The 13,889-nt window shown below is 37.7% G+C and overlaps 1 protein-coding gene across 1 annotated transcript; it reads right to left on the bottom strand.

Moving 5' to 3' along the window:
* Nucleotides 1-185: 185 nt before the first annotated feature.
* Nucleotides 186-13,209, bottom strand: LOC107322909 (protein-glutamine gamma-glutamyltransferase 6-like). The gene is made up of 13 exons (XM_032448647.1): nucleotides 13,168-13,209; nucleotides 10,703-10,904; nucleotides 9,868-10,107; nucleotides 7,508-7,626; nucleotides 6,797-6,925; nucleotides 6,510-6,690; nucleotides 6,144-6,279; nucleotides 5,340-5,443; nucleotides 5,017-5,259; nucleotides 3,526-3,843; nucleotides 2,558-2,721; nucleotides 1,497-1,621; nucleotides 186-516 (listed from the first exon to the last, which is right to left on the bottom strand). The coding sequence occupies exons 1-13, from the start codon at nucleotides 13,207-13,209 to the stop codon at nucleotides 366-368; spliced, it is 2,154 nt and encodes a 717-aa protein (XP_032304538.1). The 3' UTR covers nucleotides 186-365.
* Between the last annotated feature and the right edge of the window lie 680 nt (nucleotides 13,210-13,889).

The following is a 13,889-nucleotide window of genomic DNA, read 5'->3' as shown; positions in this document are numbered from 1 at the left end:
GCAATGTATGTTCTATTACAAAAAAATACAGTTATTTAATAGCTTTTATTTATTGCTGGTGACTAGAATGAGATTATGAAGAGATTGCATTAATTATTTGATGGAAAAGTCAAAATCTGAAGCTTAATGCAATCAGTAGATTTAATATAATAGTGAAACTATCTATACAAGGAAAGGAGGTTTATTTCTCTAGGTGTCATGACAAAAAGGAAAAAAAAAGGAAGTGCAGTTAGAGACTAAATAATGAAGTGTTGTAAAAGCAGATAACTTGATTCTATTGTACTATGAGAGATGATTTCTGTTCCCTATTTGGAGAAGAAAGTCCTGTTGTGATAATGCTGAGATAGGAGATTGACTCCATTGTGTTATGCAGCTGCTACTGCAATGGTGACGAAGCCCTTAACGTGTGAAAATTTGTCACAAGAGAAGTCTACTTGCAGCTGTAAGGGCCCAGTCCTGCGAGGTGTGAATTCAAAATAAATCCTTGATCTCTCCCTTGGTGCCAGTCGTGCCAGACTGAAAACAAAACAAAAAATAATTTCATTCAGACATAGATTGTCTTTTCTTGAGATTGCCAAGAAGCAGAGATGCACAATAGCTGGGATGCCAATGGGTTACTGAAGACCCAGTGCTGTGTTCTGTGAGTTATTTGGGATTTTGCGCAGAGTGAGAGGACAGTGCTGCAATTGTTTAGTCTAGAACAGAATGATGAAGGTTTGAATCCCTGCTTCAAGCTTCTGTGTTAGAACTGGATACAAGTTTGGGTAGTCAGCACAGAAAGTTGGAATAGGAAGACTGATGTTAAAGGTCTGTTGATGATGCTTGACTCATACCCATTTTGCCACTAATATGGTTATATATTTTTTTTTCCTGATGGCCTGAAATTATGTTCCATATTTTGAGTTATCATGTCCAGATATTTTCAGAGCCACAGCAAGTCAAGCTGTATTATAATAAAACAAGCTTTAGGTAATTAATACTCAACACTGAATGAATTCATTTAAAAAAAAAAAAAGTTTCCAAGAGTTGGGGTTAAAAAAAATCAAAAAAGATAATGGAACATTTTGCTGTTAGTTTTGAAAAGACAGTTTTCTCCTACTTGAAAGGAGAGCAGAGCAATTTCTTTTTGTGCTGGGACAAAGGAAGCTAAGACATTGTCCTATTTATTTACTCTTGCTCAGACTTACTTTAGTACTATGGGGGTATTGTAGATGAAAAGCTGAACAGTGAAAGAAATATCAGATAGACAAAATAATACATGCACATGCTTTCCCAAGAAGGCTGTTAGCAGTTTTTAGTTCTTCAAGAAGTTCTTAGGAAAAAAGATAATATATGATTGAGAAATCATTCATTCTCAGTATGTATTTATTTATAGCATTTTTATGTTAATAAATAGAATATTTATTACACAGTAATGAGAATTTACATGTTTGTTAACTGAGAAACTAACCATGCAATTGATCATGCACTGAGTAAATCCAACAGCTTTCACTTACTGTATCTTGACCTGTTGATTCATCACAGTCACCAGGAGTACACAGCGGTCCACAGGTTCAGGGAGTGGATTTGCATAGGAGATCTCTAGGGTTGCAGCTTTGTTCACTACAACACGACGAGGAATCTAAATGACAAAGACACTTTACTCATCATTCACTTGTACTTTTCTAGAGACTCAGTTGAACTGTAAGGAGAGCATCTCTTATATTTGAAGATGAATGAGATATTGGTAAGAGTATTGGAATTTAACACGCAATAGGTATGCTTTCCTAGTACTTGAAGCTGGATTTGGATTAGCTAAATAGTATTACAGAATCATTAAGGTTGAAAAAGACCTCCAAGGTCATCTAGTCCAACCTTCTGTCTACCACCAATGCTGCCCACTAAACCATCTCCCTAAGTACTACATCTGCCCTTTCCTTAAACACCCCCAGGGACAGTTACTCCATCACCTCTATGGGCAGCCTGTACCACTGCAGCACTATTCCTTCTGAGAAGAAATTCTTCTTATTGAGCTACATGCATTGTTTTGGTTTTTGGTTGCTCTTTTTTTTTTTTAATACCATTTTAGTGAAATAGACCACTGACTACATAGACGTATCATTAAATCTGTCTGATATTTGGGTTGGTGTTTTTTCAGGGCACATAATTAATTAGGATTAAATTGTTAAAACTCCATAAACTGGCCTTGATATAGATTAGAACTCAGGATTTAACTCTGTACTCTGGGAGAAGGCAAAATTATTTGAAGGCAATCTGAACGCTTGCCAACAGCTGGAATAGATATGGAACAAAAACAATTTCTGTAAAGCCAAAGTAGTGAAATGTGACTGGGAAAGAAGAATGGTAACAAAGCAGATTAAAAGTGGTCTCTCTCATACACTGTCATTTTGAGAAAACATGCTTTCTCAGATTAAGCAGGCAAAATTTTAGAGCAACGCCTGGAACTGCAGTCTAATTTCATACATTTATCCTCAAATTCTCATCTTAAGTACTGAGCTTTAGGAAGGATATTTAGTTCTTTCTCTCTTTTTAGGGTATCAGTAAGGGAATTGTTTACCTTAATGATAATGTTTGTGTCCTCTAAAATGATTGTCTTCTCCACCAGCAGCTTAACTCCATGCATGTGCATGACTTCACACAAAGCAGTAACTTGGATCCTTTTGTCGGTGGTCAAGTATTTCCCATAATAAGCATAAGGGATCTTTAACCGGATATGTTTCCCTGCAATTCAAACATGTAGGAACTATTACATTTTGAAAGAATACTGAAGAAAAGAGAGTATTTGAAATTATCAAAGAGAGCAGAAGACAAGGCAGCAGAGGTTGGAGTGGAGGATTTGGTCTGAAGTAGAATCTTCTTATCTGCATTTCCCTGGATTTCTGTCTCTGCGAGTTTTTACTAGTTAGGCATATAACTATTTGTTCTCTCCATGTATCCTATTTGTTTACTTAATTCAAGAAGAGAGCATGGGTCAAGTTCCAGAGATCTTTTTCAAGCATTCTGGTCAGCTACTTATTGTGTTAGTCCTACTACTTTTCTGTTATGTGTGTGTGAGAGAGGGAGGGTGTTTATCTCTGCAGCCCCTGGAGAGGAAAAAGATCTTTATACAACAGGCTTAATTTCTTTATAGGGTAAGATGTGTACCTATACATATCGTAATGATCGTGAGCACACATATATCATAGAACCATTTGTGTTGGGAGTGACCCTAAAAGGTCATTATCTAGTCCAACAGTCCAACTCCCCTCCAATAAACAGGGATGTTGCGTTGTTTCTGGTACTCTACTGTAGATGTAGCTTTCTATGTAACAACTCATGGAACCTTTGCTTCCTGGTTGAACTATTGACATTTTTTAAAGTGAAAAATATCTTGTGCATAAACAGTGCTACTGGGAGATGGAATAAGTCAATGTACTGTAAGGCTGACATAGACATATCAATGTTTCTTCCTTCTCTTTGCCTTCAGGTCATTTTAATGGCTAAAAAAAAGCTGTAGAAATGCTCTTTGGGATTATTAGAAGTTACCTTGCTTAGAACCAAGATCCACAGAGGTGTTTGCTTTCAGGATCTCTGCCACTGCCCTTCTGGTGTACAGGACACTTGATGCACTGATGTCTATTTTCACAGTCTTGTGGTCAGTGGATAGGTTATTGAGAATTAAGATGAGGTTAATGTCTTTGCCAAACACTGGAGGTTCAGCCAGCTTGAACTTCCCAGAGATTCCAGGGTTTCTCATTGCCTCTGCAGGTCTTTCACGTGGGGAAGTGGTGTGTCCTTCTGTGATGTGTGATCCAAATATCTTGGCCAAGGCCTTTTTGTACACTCTTCTTTCCTCAGGGGAGCCTGGTTAAACAAGAGAACCAAGTAAAAATATTTATTTATTGCCTTTGGACCTCCTCTATGGAAAATCTATCAGAATGGCAAAGGTTCTCAGCTCTATATTGCCTAGAAGTCTGAAACAACTGAAAGTTCCTCAAATTTGTATTAGTCTTTTTTCACATGAAAGTAGTTGTAATGAGGTGAATAAGTCCCTGAAATGAAATATCATTCATTTGTTGTGGCTTTCTTTTTTTTGTATGCAAAATATTTTTTTCTTTGATCAGAATGTGCAGTAGTGTTATAGGTGTCACTGCTAATCTAACCAGCCTCTGTATTAAATGTGGTTGTGCTAAAACCTTGCAGAGGAAAGTACTGAAATACAGCCACTGATTCTGAACTCTTATTGAAAGACATATCTCCCCTCAGAAATTAGGCATCTAAAAACATCCCTGCAAACATATGGTTTAGTGGTTTTTAATACTTGCTCCTTTGTTTTCTTAAGTACAGACGAATGACACTTACTACCTTTCCTGTATCCCAACTGTTTTGTTTTCAGAATCCAATACTGTGAAGACTGAGTCTACAGAGGGTGCAAACATATAACAGCGGCTAGTTAGCTGATGGCTGGATGTCAAAGTAGAAGTGTGAGAGGGCATAGTTTGGTGAATAAGTCAGACAGGAAGGCTGAGTCACTGCTCATGGGAGCAGTGTAAAATGGGGTCTTCATAAAGAAAAGATTAAGAGTTGTAATGGACACAGTAGAGTTTCTTTGGGAGAAACTGAGTGTGTGGTCATATGGGGGGATAGATGTCTAGTACTAGAAGACTGCTTTAAGGTATTTGATTAGGGACTTGATGATTGTCCTCACCCAGTCAGTGGATGCTTTAAGACTTACAAAAATTTGGATTTGTCTGCCCCTGATAGTAAAGCACAGAGCTCAGGTGTTTTTTGTTTTGGTTTGGTTTTTTGTATATATTTCCTCTTGTAACTTTGTGTGAGAGAATGAAGTTTATTTAGTGTCTGTCACAGTAAGCTAGCAAGTACACAAAAACAAAAATATAATACTTGCTATATTAGGAAAGCAGTCTGACAACAGAAATATTTTCTGAAGGAATCTGAGAAACACCCAAACTAAACAGGCTACCCGTCCTACCACCACAAGTTCAGAAAGGGATAAATTAGGATAACAAACTCTACCTTCTGCATATTTGTAGTTATAAGTGATATCCACGCGGGAATTGCTGCCAACAGCTTTGGTGCTGATAAACCTGCCAATTATTTCAGTATCACAGTAAACTCTTTTCTTAGTTCCATCATTGTATACAATCCATCTGTTGCAATCAGCATTCACCTCTGTATACACAAATAAGGTGTCGTAATCCAGGTCTACGTCACCTTCTTTGATGGCTACGACAGATGCAGGGCCGCACTGGAATAATCCTAAAGCATGAAAAAAACGTGTCAAACTTGATTAATCATGCTCAGTTTGGAGAAGAAATGTTGAGTCATTACACTGTTACCTTTGCTTTGTTCCTGTGGAGTTGCATCTAAAACTTGCCATCCATTGTATCGTGTTCCCAGATCTGGGCGAATGAACCAGCTTTCGTTCCAGACATGATAATCCCTAGAGGCAGAGCACAATGTCTAGAAAGCATAGCAATATGGAGGCAGATAGGCTCCCAGATTGAAAGGTGAAGGGAATGGTTTTGTTTTTTAAAGATTATTTAAGGTATGACATAAGTTGTCTATTTACAGCAGTTCATTGCTTTTTATGAAGTACAGATTTACATATGGACAATGCTTGGGGATTGGGCTCAGTAACCTTCAAATGTAAGGGCTTCTAGTTAAAAAGAAACCTGAGACAGCTATACTCAAATTATTCATAAAGTTTAATAGTTCGTCTATAGTTGTGTGCAGCAGGAAATTATTAGAAAAAAAAAAAGCTAGGAACAGCATGTGATTAGAGTGATCCTTCCCCTGATGTACCCACCTTGTTTCTAGCAGACAGAAAATTAGGGACTTTCTGAACTAGAAACTGAAGAGGAGAACCTCCCTTGACCTGTTGGCCATTATCTTTTTAATGATAACCTGAGGGATTGCATTGGCCTTCTTGGCCACAAAGGTACACTGCTGGCCTATGGTCAACCTCGTGTCCACCAGGACACTTAAGTCCTTCCCTGAAGAACTCTCTTCCAGCAGGTCAATCCCCAACCTTTAGTGGTGCGTGCAATTATTCTTTTTGTTTGTTTGTTTGAAGTAAGCATATAGAATATGGCTTTATATGACATTCTAACTGGTTGTGAGATGCACAAATTCATATTTACCATGTGGAATCCTTGCTGATATTAAGACTTTTTCCAGAGCTGTCATAGTACTTATCGATGCTCAGGTTTCTATCCACATCATGAGCAGAATTAAAGTTGGAAACCAAACGAGTTGGAATCCCCAGGCACCTCAGAACTGAAATACATTTAAAAAAAAAAAGAAAAAAAAAACAAAAAACTTTTGTAATAGATTATGTCTGAGATTTAAGAAAAAAAAAAAAAAAAGTTATCAGAATATTTGATTCTTCAGGATGCCTTCAAAGCACTGTTCCTCTTATAGATTTAACTGCTCTGTGGTTCTGATAAAACCTGAGGTCACAAAGTGCTGCCTCTATTTCACCACAGTCTTTTACCCTCAGTGCTTACCTGTACACATCACACCTGCAAACACCCAGCACTGGCCGTATTGAACAGGTTTGTAGTTATCCTGACGCCATTTCTGGAGGATTACTACGCTGCCATCCCATCTGGATGGGTTCTCATGTGAATGGAAGCTTCCTTGCCACTTTCCCAGGAGAACTCCATTATCATTATCGTTTCCATTGATCTAAAAATAGGCCAGTGGACAGAACAGAAAAAAGCAGTTGTATGTAATATACCATGTACAGGGTTACTAATGCATTCTGCTTTTGTGTAAATTGTCCAGTTCTTACCATAGAACTGATGACTCGGCCCACATATTTAGGATCTCCTCTTCGAGATACATCAAGAGCTGGATCCTGACGATAGTATAGACTCAGATCAAGCATGGTGAGACAGATGTTTAGGATGTGGTCTTGAAACTGTGATAAGAGAAAATTTTAAGAAAATAGTTACGCTAACATAATTAAAGCAGATTCCATGACAGTTTCTCCTTTCTGAGGTATTCCAGACCAAAGATTATAGGGGGAGTTAGGCATAAAGTCAGTAGTGTGCAATTCACACTACAGTATTGGCTAAAGCCGAGGATGTCTAAGTAAACCCTAAGTCTGGCATAGTGCCTTTGTCCATTAGAAGAAATGACTTCTGAAAACTAAAACTGGAAAGCTTATTCTTTTTGCAGTTACTGGATTCCCTGGAATGGTATCAATGTCATTTCTAGCCAGTTGTATATTCATTGAAAATAGTGGGCATCTTGGAGCCCGGTGGGAATATTTTCATAAGCTCTATAATTGTATTTGGAGCTTATGGTACTTGTAGAAGTCAATCCTAGCTGCAGTGCTATTCTAAGTTCTCAATCCAAAGTCTTGCTAGGCACACAGCACACCACAAGCAGAACCAGCCAGGTTTGTACAGTTTTCATATAAATGTGTATTACTTATCAAACAAGCAAACAATGGTAAGTTGAAATGATACTGGAGACAGATGAACTTTCTGCAGCTTACCTGTCCATAGTACCATCCTCTTGCTTCAATGTATTTTGCATTGCCCACAAAGATAATTCCATTTTCATTTAGAACGTATTCCTGTCTCTCGTTTTCATTAGTTATGTAGACATCATCACCTGAAAAGCAAGTTGTACATGGTTTTACGCTTAAAACTTGCAGTCTTTGAAAAAAGATTTCTATCTTGACTCAAAGTGTGGAATTAACTTCACTATTTGGGAAACCAAATTTTAGTATTAAAACTCCCTGGACATGTGCAATTCAGTGAAAATTCCTTGTTATTGTATATGTCCTGGTGGTAGGGGGAAAAAAAATATATCTATCTATATATACTAATATGTGTGTGTGTGTGTGTGTTTTGCTGTTACTGTTTTCCTCAATTTTAGTACTTGTATTATACAAATGTTGCCTATTTTTATGTTTTATTTTTGTAAGGAAATGGAAAAAATCCCAGCTAGTTCACTGGAGTTTTCTGCTTTGTTGGAATAGTTAGAAAAATCATTCCAAAATTACCATGCAGATAATATTTCCCTTTATTTTTCAGTAATGTTCATCTTGTTTTAAAAGTCTCAAACAAAAATCTCTACTTGCCTGATCCAAACAACTACCAGAATGTTATTAGGAGAGCTGCTGAACTCTGACTGCATTGCTACTCATTGGTTGTCCTACTCTACGGCAGTGTTTAGCTTCTGCAGGAGCGTTGTCTTCGTACAGATTTTTAGGTTGATTTGTTCTCTCGTTATGTAGCACTATCTGCTTAGCTCTGTGCTTAATATCATAATACTGAAAATTATTTTCAGAAACTTCAGTATTTAAGAAAATTTATATAAAAGTTTTCTGTTCTGTCGAGTCAACTTTTTTACCTCCCTAAGGGAACTTCCCTTCCTTTCCTTCCTGCAAGTAAAAAGATTGTGTCAGAATCTCAGAATGGCTGAGGTTGCAAGTATCTTGGAGCAATATCCCTTTATTAAAGTTTCATAAAGACATTTAATTTAAAAACATCATTTCACTCTTCAGTGAATTAATAAGTTTATTGATAATTTTACCATTCTTAGAAGATGGAATTTCCTGTTTCCAAATTCTGTATCTATTTTAGAAATGCCATCTGTGAAATTAATTGCTTTCTATTGGGTAAACTAAAAATTTTAAGCAGCTCTTTTCTTACTCAAGAGGCTTTTTGTGTTTTCAGTCATGGTAGTAACACTGATCTGAACATGTTATACTCTATAATTTCTGTTCAGGAACGATTAACTGAAAGAATAGCCCAAGTGAGGTCACATTAGTGATATTAATATTTATACATCTGAGGAGGTGTTTCCTCTCATGCAGTTCAAGACTGCATTTGTCTTTTCAGGGACATTTGACTGTGGTTTGACCTGTAAGTGCCTCTATATCCCTCATTGTTCCATCTGAAGCCCCAACTGCTTTAAGCATTTACTGATATTACAGCATATGAATTAATTCCTGTCTTTTCCAGCTCAATGACTAAGCTCCTATGTGGAAATGTAATTACATACGGTCATTTGCAGAGAACATAGGTTGTTCTATTTCCCTTTTACTATGGCACTTCCTATAGTGGTAATGTATCCTCAGATTGATTCTGTTCCTGTCTCAGGAGCAGCAGCTTATTTAGACAAATCTTAACTTGAAGGATACTTGCTTTTGTTTAGCAGTGGTTAACGCATGGTCTGATAAATCTGGAGGGCTTTTCTGCAAAATCATTAGTGTTAATTATAAGGACATAGCTTACTTTATCATCTGGCAACAATTTCTCTTCTCTTACAGGCTCTCTTAACTTTGAAGTGATACAGTCTAATGCTAATCTAGGTTTCTGTCGTGTATTTGCAAAATCTGAGTCTAGAAATTTGCATTTCTTCTGCAGTACGCTGAGGCTGTAGAAATTAAAAATGGGAGCATCAAGAGAAGGCTCTTTTCAGCCCATGATGAAGATATAGAAAGTAGCAATATTCTTCACATTAGTCCTCTGTCAGTTTTCATAAGGATAGTTGTGCTGATGTTTTTGTAGATATAATGTACAAGAGCATTAGTGCTTTGATTTTTGTATAAGTAAAAGGCATTACTGTATGCTTGCTTTACTTTCTGAAATGCATATGCTTAAATGAAAGTCTGTTAGCTGTCATCTATAGAATGAGTGATCTGCTCAGTCCTGAAGACAGAGTCTATAATGTCATTCCATAGAGCACATTTTGTTAAAAAGATGAGGAAAGGTGGTGCATTTTTAATGTAGTAAAACCAGATCTGTGAATGCATAGCTGAGATATAGCAACCCAAAGAAAGGCAGCTTGGAGGATCAAGCTAATAGTTCGTTTATGTTCAAGAGAAAAGTCTTCAGTACCTACCTGGGCACCAAGGATTGAAAAGAATCACAAACTGCCCCAGGAATCTGGAGAATATCTTGTTCCCTGAGTTTACCTGGAGGATGAGATTGTATCGTCCAATGATGGCATTAGGTGGGCTAGTTATTATAAAGGTCATGTATCCAGACTCACTGGGTCCCTGGGCAGCTCTCCAGCCACTTGGTCCCACCTCAGAGAGGTTAAACACAGCCCTTGTACGATGAGCTTCTGAGGGGGATGGTCCTGCCAGGAAGAGTAGGCAATTAGTTCATATTCTAAAGGGCTACTTCAGTAATAACCTCACACTTATGTTACAAAGGTTCCACACAAAGGAACATATTGTGGGGTTAAGAGGTGTTAGAAATGCGAAAGAAAAAATGCATCTCTAAACATAATAGTAAGTTGGCAAAATAGAAGGGAGTAATACCATCCAGAGGGACCTGGACATATTAAAAAATTGGGCATATGAGAATCTAATGAGGTTTATCAAGATCTAGTGCAAGTTGCTGCACTTGGGTTGAGGCAAACCTGGATACACATACAGACAGAGTAGAACTCATTGAGAGCAGCCCTCTGGAGAAGGACATGGGAGTCCTGCTGGATGAAAAACTCAAAATGAGCCAGCAGTGTCTGCTGAGAAGAAATTCCAAGAAGGAATGGCTTTAAACTCTCTGGAAGCATTCAAGGCTGAGTTGAATGGGGCTCTAGGCCCTGTCCGGTGGGTGGTGACCAGCCCGTGGCAAGGGGTTGGATCTTTAAAGTCCCCTCCAACCTAAGCCATTCTATGATAATAAGGGGAAGCTATGTGTGAGTGTGGAGTAATCTAAGGGAGCATTACCTATTTCAGTGACAAAGGCTAGGCTCTCCCCAGGGTGCTTTTGTCTGTTGAAGTACAGAGTAATAGTGAAGGCTTGTCCACGCCTCACGGTCAGCTCAGTGTTGGCATATCTGTCAGTATGGTGTGCACTTGCATTTACTGAAGGCTGCCAGCTAATATGTGTTGGTTTCAGCTCTGTAAAATAAGAGAAAATATTAAGAAGCTAACAGCATGAGAAGAACTCATTTCCTGCCAAGAACGATGAGATTAGTAAGAGCAGTTATCTTTTATTGGAAAAAGGACAGATGGTCAACTAAATTGATGAAATCTAGTGGCTAATAACAGAAAGAATGAGCTTGTATTTTGTTACTGGGCAGTCATACAACAAGTTCACAAATACTTTCTATATAGTACAAGGTGCATTTTTATGAATGAAAAATTTATGGAAGCAAATCACTTTGCTTCTGTCTTTTCAAAGTTAGCACCAAATGATGTGGCTACTAGTCACTCTACAGTTCTCAACATATATGTTTTAAGTTTCCAGAAATGTTTGTTAGGATTTCTTACTTTTCCTGCTTACATTTTGGTGACACCTGGCCTTGATTAAGGAAAGACACGTAGTGAGAGATGATCTGTCTTTAATGAATGAATAGGAAATACTTGTGAATGTATTAGCAGTATCTAAAGGAGGGGGGGACTGTTAAAAAAAAAAAAAAAAAAGGGGAGAAACTCACTAGAAGGGTCTGTTGTGATAGGACAAGGGGAAATAGTTTCAAACCAACAGAGGAGGTATTTGGATTGAATATAAGGAATATGTTTTTCTACAATAAGGGCAATAAGGCACTGGCATAGGCTTCCCAGAGATGAGGTGTTGGATGCCCCATCCCTGGAAATGCTCAGAGTTAAGCTGGAGGGCATTTGAGCTCCTGATGAAACTATAGGTGTCTCTCTTCATTGCAGGGAGTCAGACTAGATGGCCTTTAAAGATTCCTTTCAACTCAAGCAGTTCTATGATACAGAGTGGTGAGGTCCTGGAACAGGCTGCCCAGGGAGGTTGTGGATGCCCAGTCCTTGGAGGTGTTCAAGGCCAGGTTGGATGGGGCCCTGGGCAACCTGATCTAGTAAATGTGGAAGTTTGGTGGCCCTGCCAGGCAGGGTGGGTTGGAACTTCATGATCTTTAAGGTCCCTTCCAACCCAGGTCATTCTGTGATATGCTGGATCTTTTGACACAGAAAGTCAACTGGCTAAATTTAGCACTGTCCAAAATTACAAGTGGATGGTTGGGATTGCTGTTGTAGCAGGTTTTGCCTTCATCATATCCTAGAGTAATTCTGATTACTTCTAATGTGCTTGGAGCTCTATGATAACAAGGGTCCCCCTTCATACATACTCTTATTGTAGTCTATTGTATAAAATCCACAAAGTAGTGTTTGCCACCTTAAAAGCTATACTAGCATCAAAACATATGTTTAATGAATATGTGCATTATGTACATAAGCATATATAATTAAGCATATATATATATACACTATACTAGCATAAAAAGCAAGTATGTATATGATACTCCTAGCAGGAATGTTTTCCCTGCTCTTGCTCATGCTTCAATGCAGTGCTCAAAGTGGGAAGGAATGGATTAAGGCCTGTGGCATAATGCTGTATTTTGGTTGAGGTCTTCAGAGAAGATTCCAGTTTTGTCTCATACCATATAGCACAGCAATGAACTACTAGGTCAGACCTGAAACAGTATAGCTGCATCTTAAAATACAATCGACGCACAAACTTTGAAGAAAGATTAAGAACAAAATCTACCTTAATCTGCCAAAAAAGTACTGTAATAACATTCAAGGGAAAAGAGTATTTTCTTTGTAGTCCAAGATTACAGAGAGGTAATATAAGCATTAATAGACTAAAAGAAACAATATTACACTTTTCTACGACATCCACTGCATTAGGCTATTTCCTCAGCAAAGCAACACTTAAAAATGTACTTGAAAACTTGTCTTTCATGAATGAGAAGAAGATAGACCTGCTTTCCCATTGTCCAGATCATCAGTCATTATTTTAAACATTGATCTTGGTCAATATATAGCAAAAATATTGTCATTACTAGAGTTTTAAGACTTCTTTGAATTCCCATCTATAGAGTTCATGCTTGCAGCTTGCTTACATCAGTTTACACAAATTTTCTTAATACAAAATAAAGTATAATGATTTTTAAAAAGCATTTAAAAATAAAGGGTTTAACTAGAGTTAGGTTAACTAGAGTTAGGTGTGATGCCTTTGAAGTGATGGGAATTCCTTTTTTTCCTCCTCAAAAATGACTCCCGCAAGGCTGAAAATAATTTTCAGTCATTGTAATGGCAATAAGACACTGAAAATGAGATGCAAGAACAAATGGTACTATGAGACTTCCTCCAGATAAAAAAAAATCTGTGCAGATTTCTACAGGGCATGTATCATAAGTAACCAGTCCCAAGTAAAGTACCTGCTGAAGGGAAGCTACTGACACACAGAACTCACCTGCCATTCCCTCAGCTTATGTGAATTGCATACGCCTTCTACTTTGTTCTTCAAGGAAGTCCAATTTGCGCTATTCAAAAAACGAAGAAACCCAGCAATCTTTGTGTACCGACAGCTGAAATTCAAGAAAAGGAATGGGCACTTAGCAGTTGTTATTAATACATGTAGGCTTGTCAAATGAATTAATTAGTTGCTATAATATAAGTATGTCTAATGCCAATGTTTCTGTACAATGTGGGTGTAATTATGGGAGGAGATACCAAAATTATTTACTCAGAGGAAATGCATTCTCCCAAATTCCAAGACGAGTAGGACTTCCTACAAAGAATAATGGGTGTGCCATGAATAAGTTATCTTCGGGGATGAGGAAATAGGGAGTGTGGTGGGACATACAAACCATATGAAGGAAAAGAGGCATTTCCTGATGACTTAACTTCCAGGTTGGTTAATGTGATTTCTGGTTTTAAGACCTTGCCCCCTGCCCTAAGTGAAATGACAAATTCCCAGTATAAACCAATATATATCTGTTTTATTAGCAAGCTCCATATTATCTATTCAAACAGAAATCTTCTTAAAAATAAAATAAATAAAAAATTCCCAGAACCCAAATTATTAACCATTAATAATTTCTATCAGCTCAAACTTTAAAATTTACTTAAAAAGCATGCAGGTAATAAGTGACATTTT

This window comes from Coturnix japonica, chromosome 20 (assembly GCF_001577835.2).
Source record: "Coturnix japonica isolate 7356 chromosome 20, Coturnix japonica 2.1, whole genome shotgun sequence".
Taxonomy (NCBI): Eukaryota; Metazoa; Chordata; class Aves; order Galliformes; family Phasianidae; genus Coturnix; species Coturnix japonica.
This window is presented reverse-complemented; position numbering and strand designations above follow the sequence as displayed.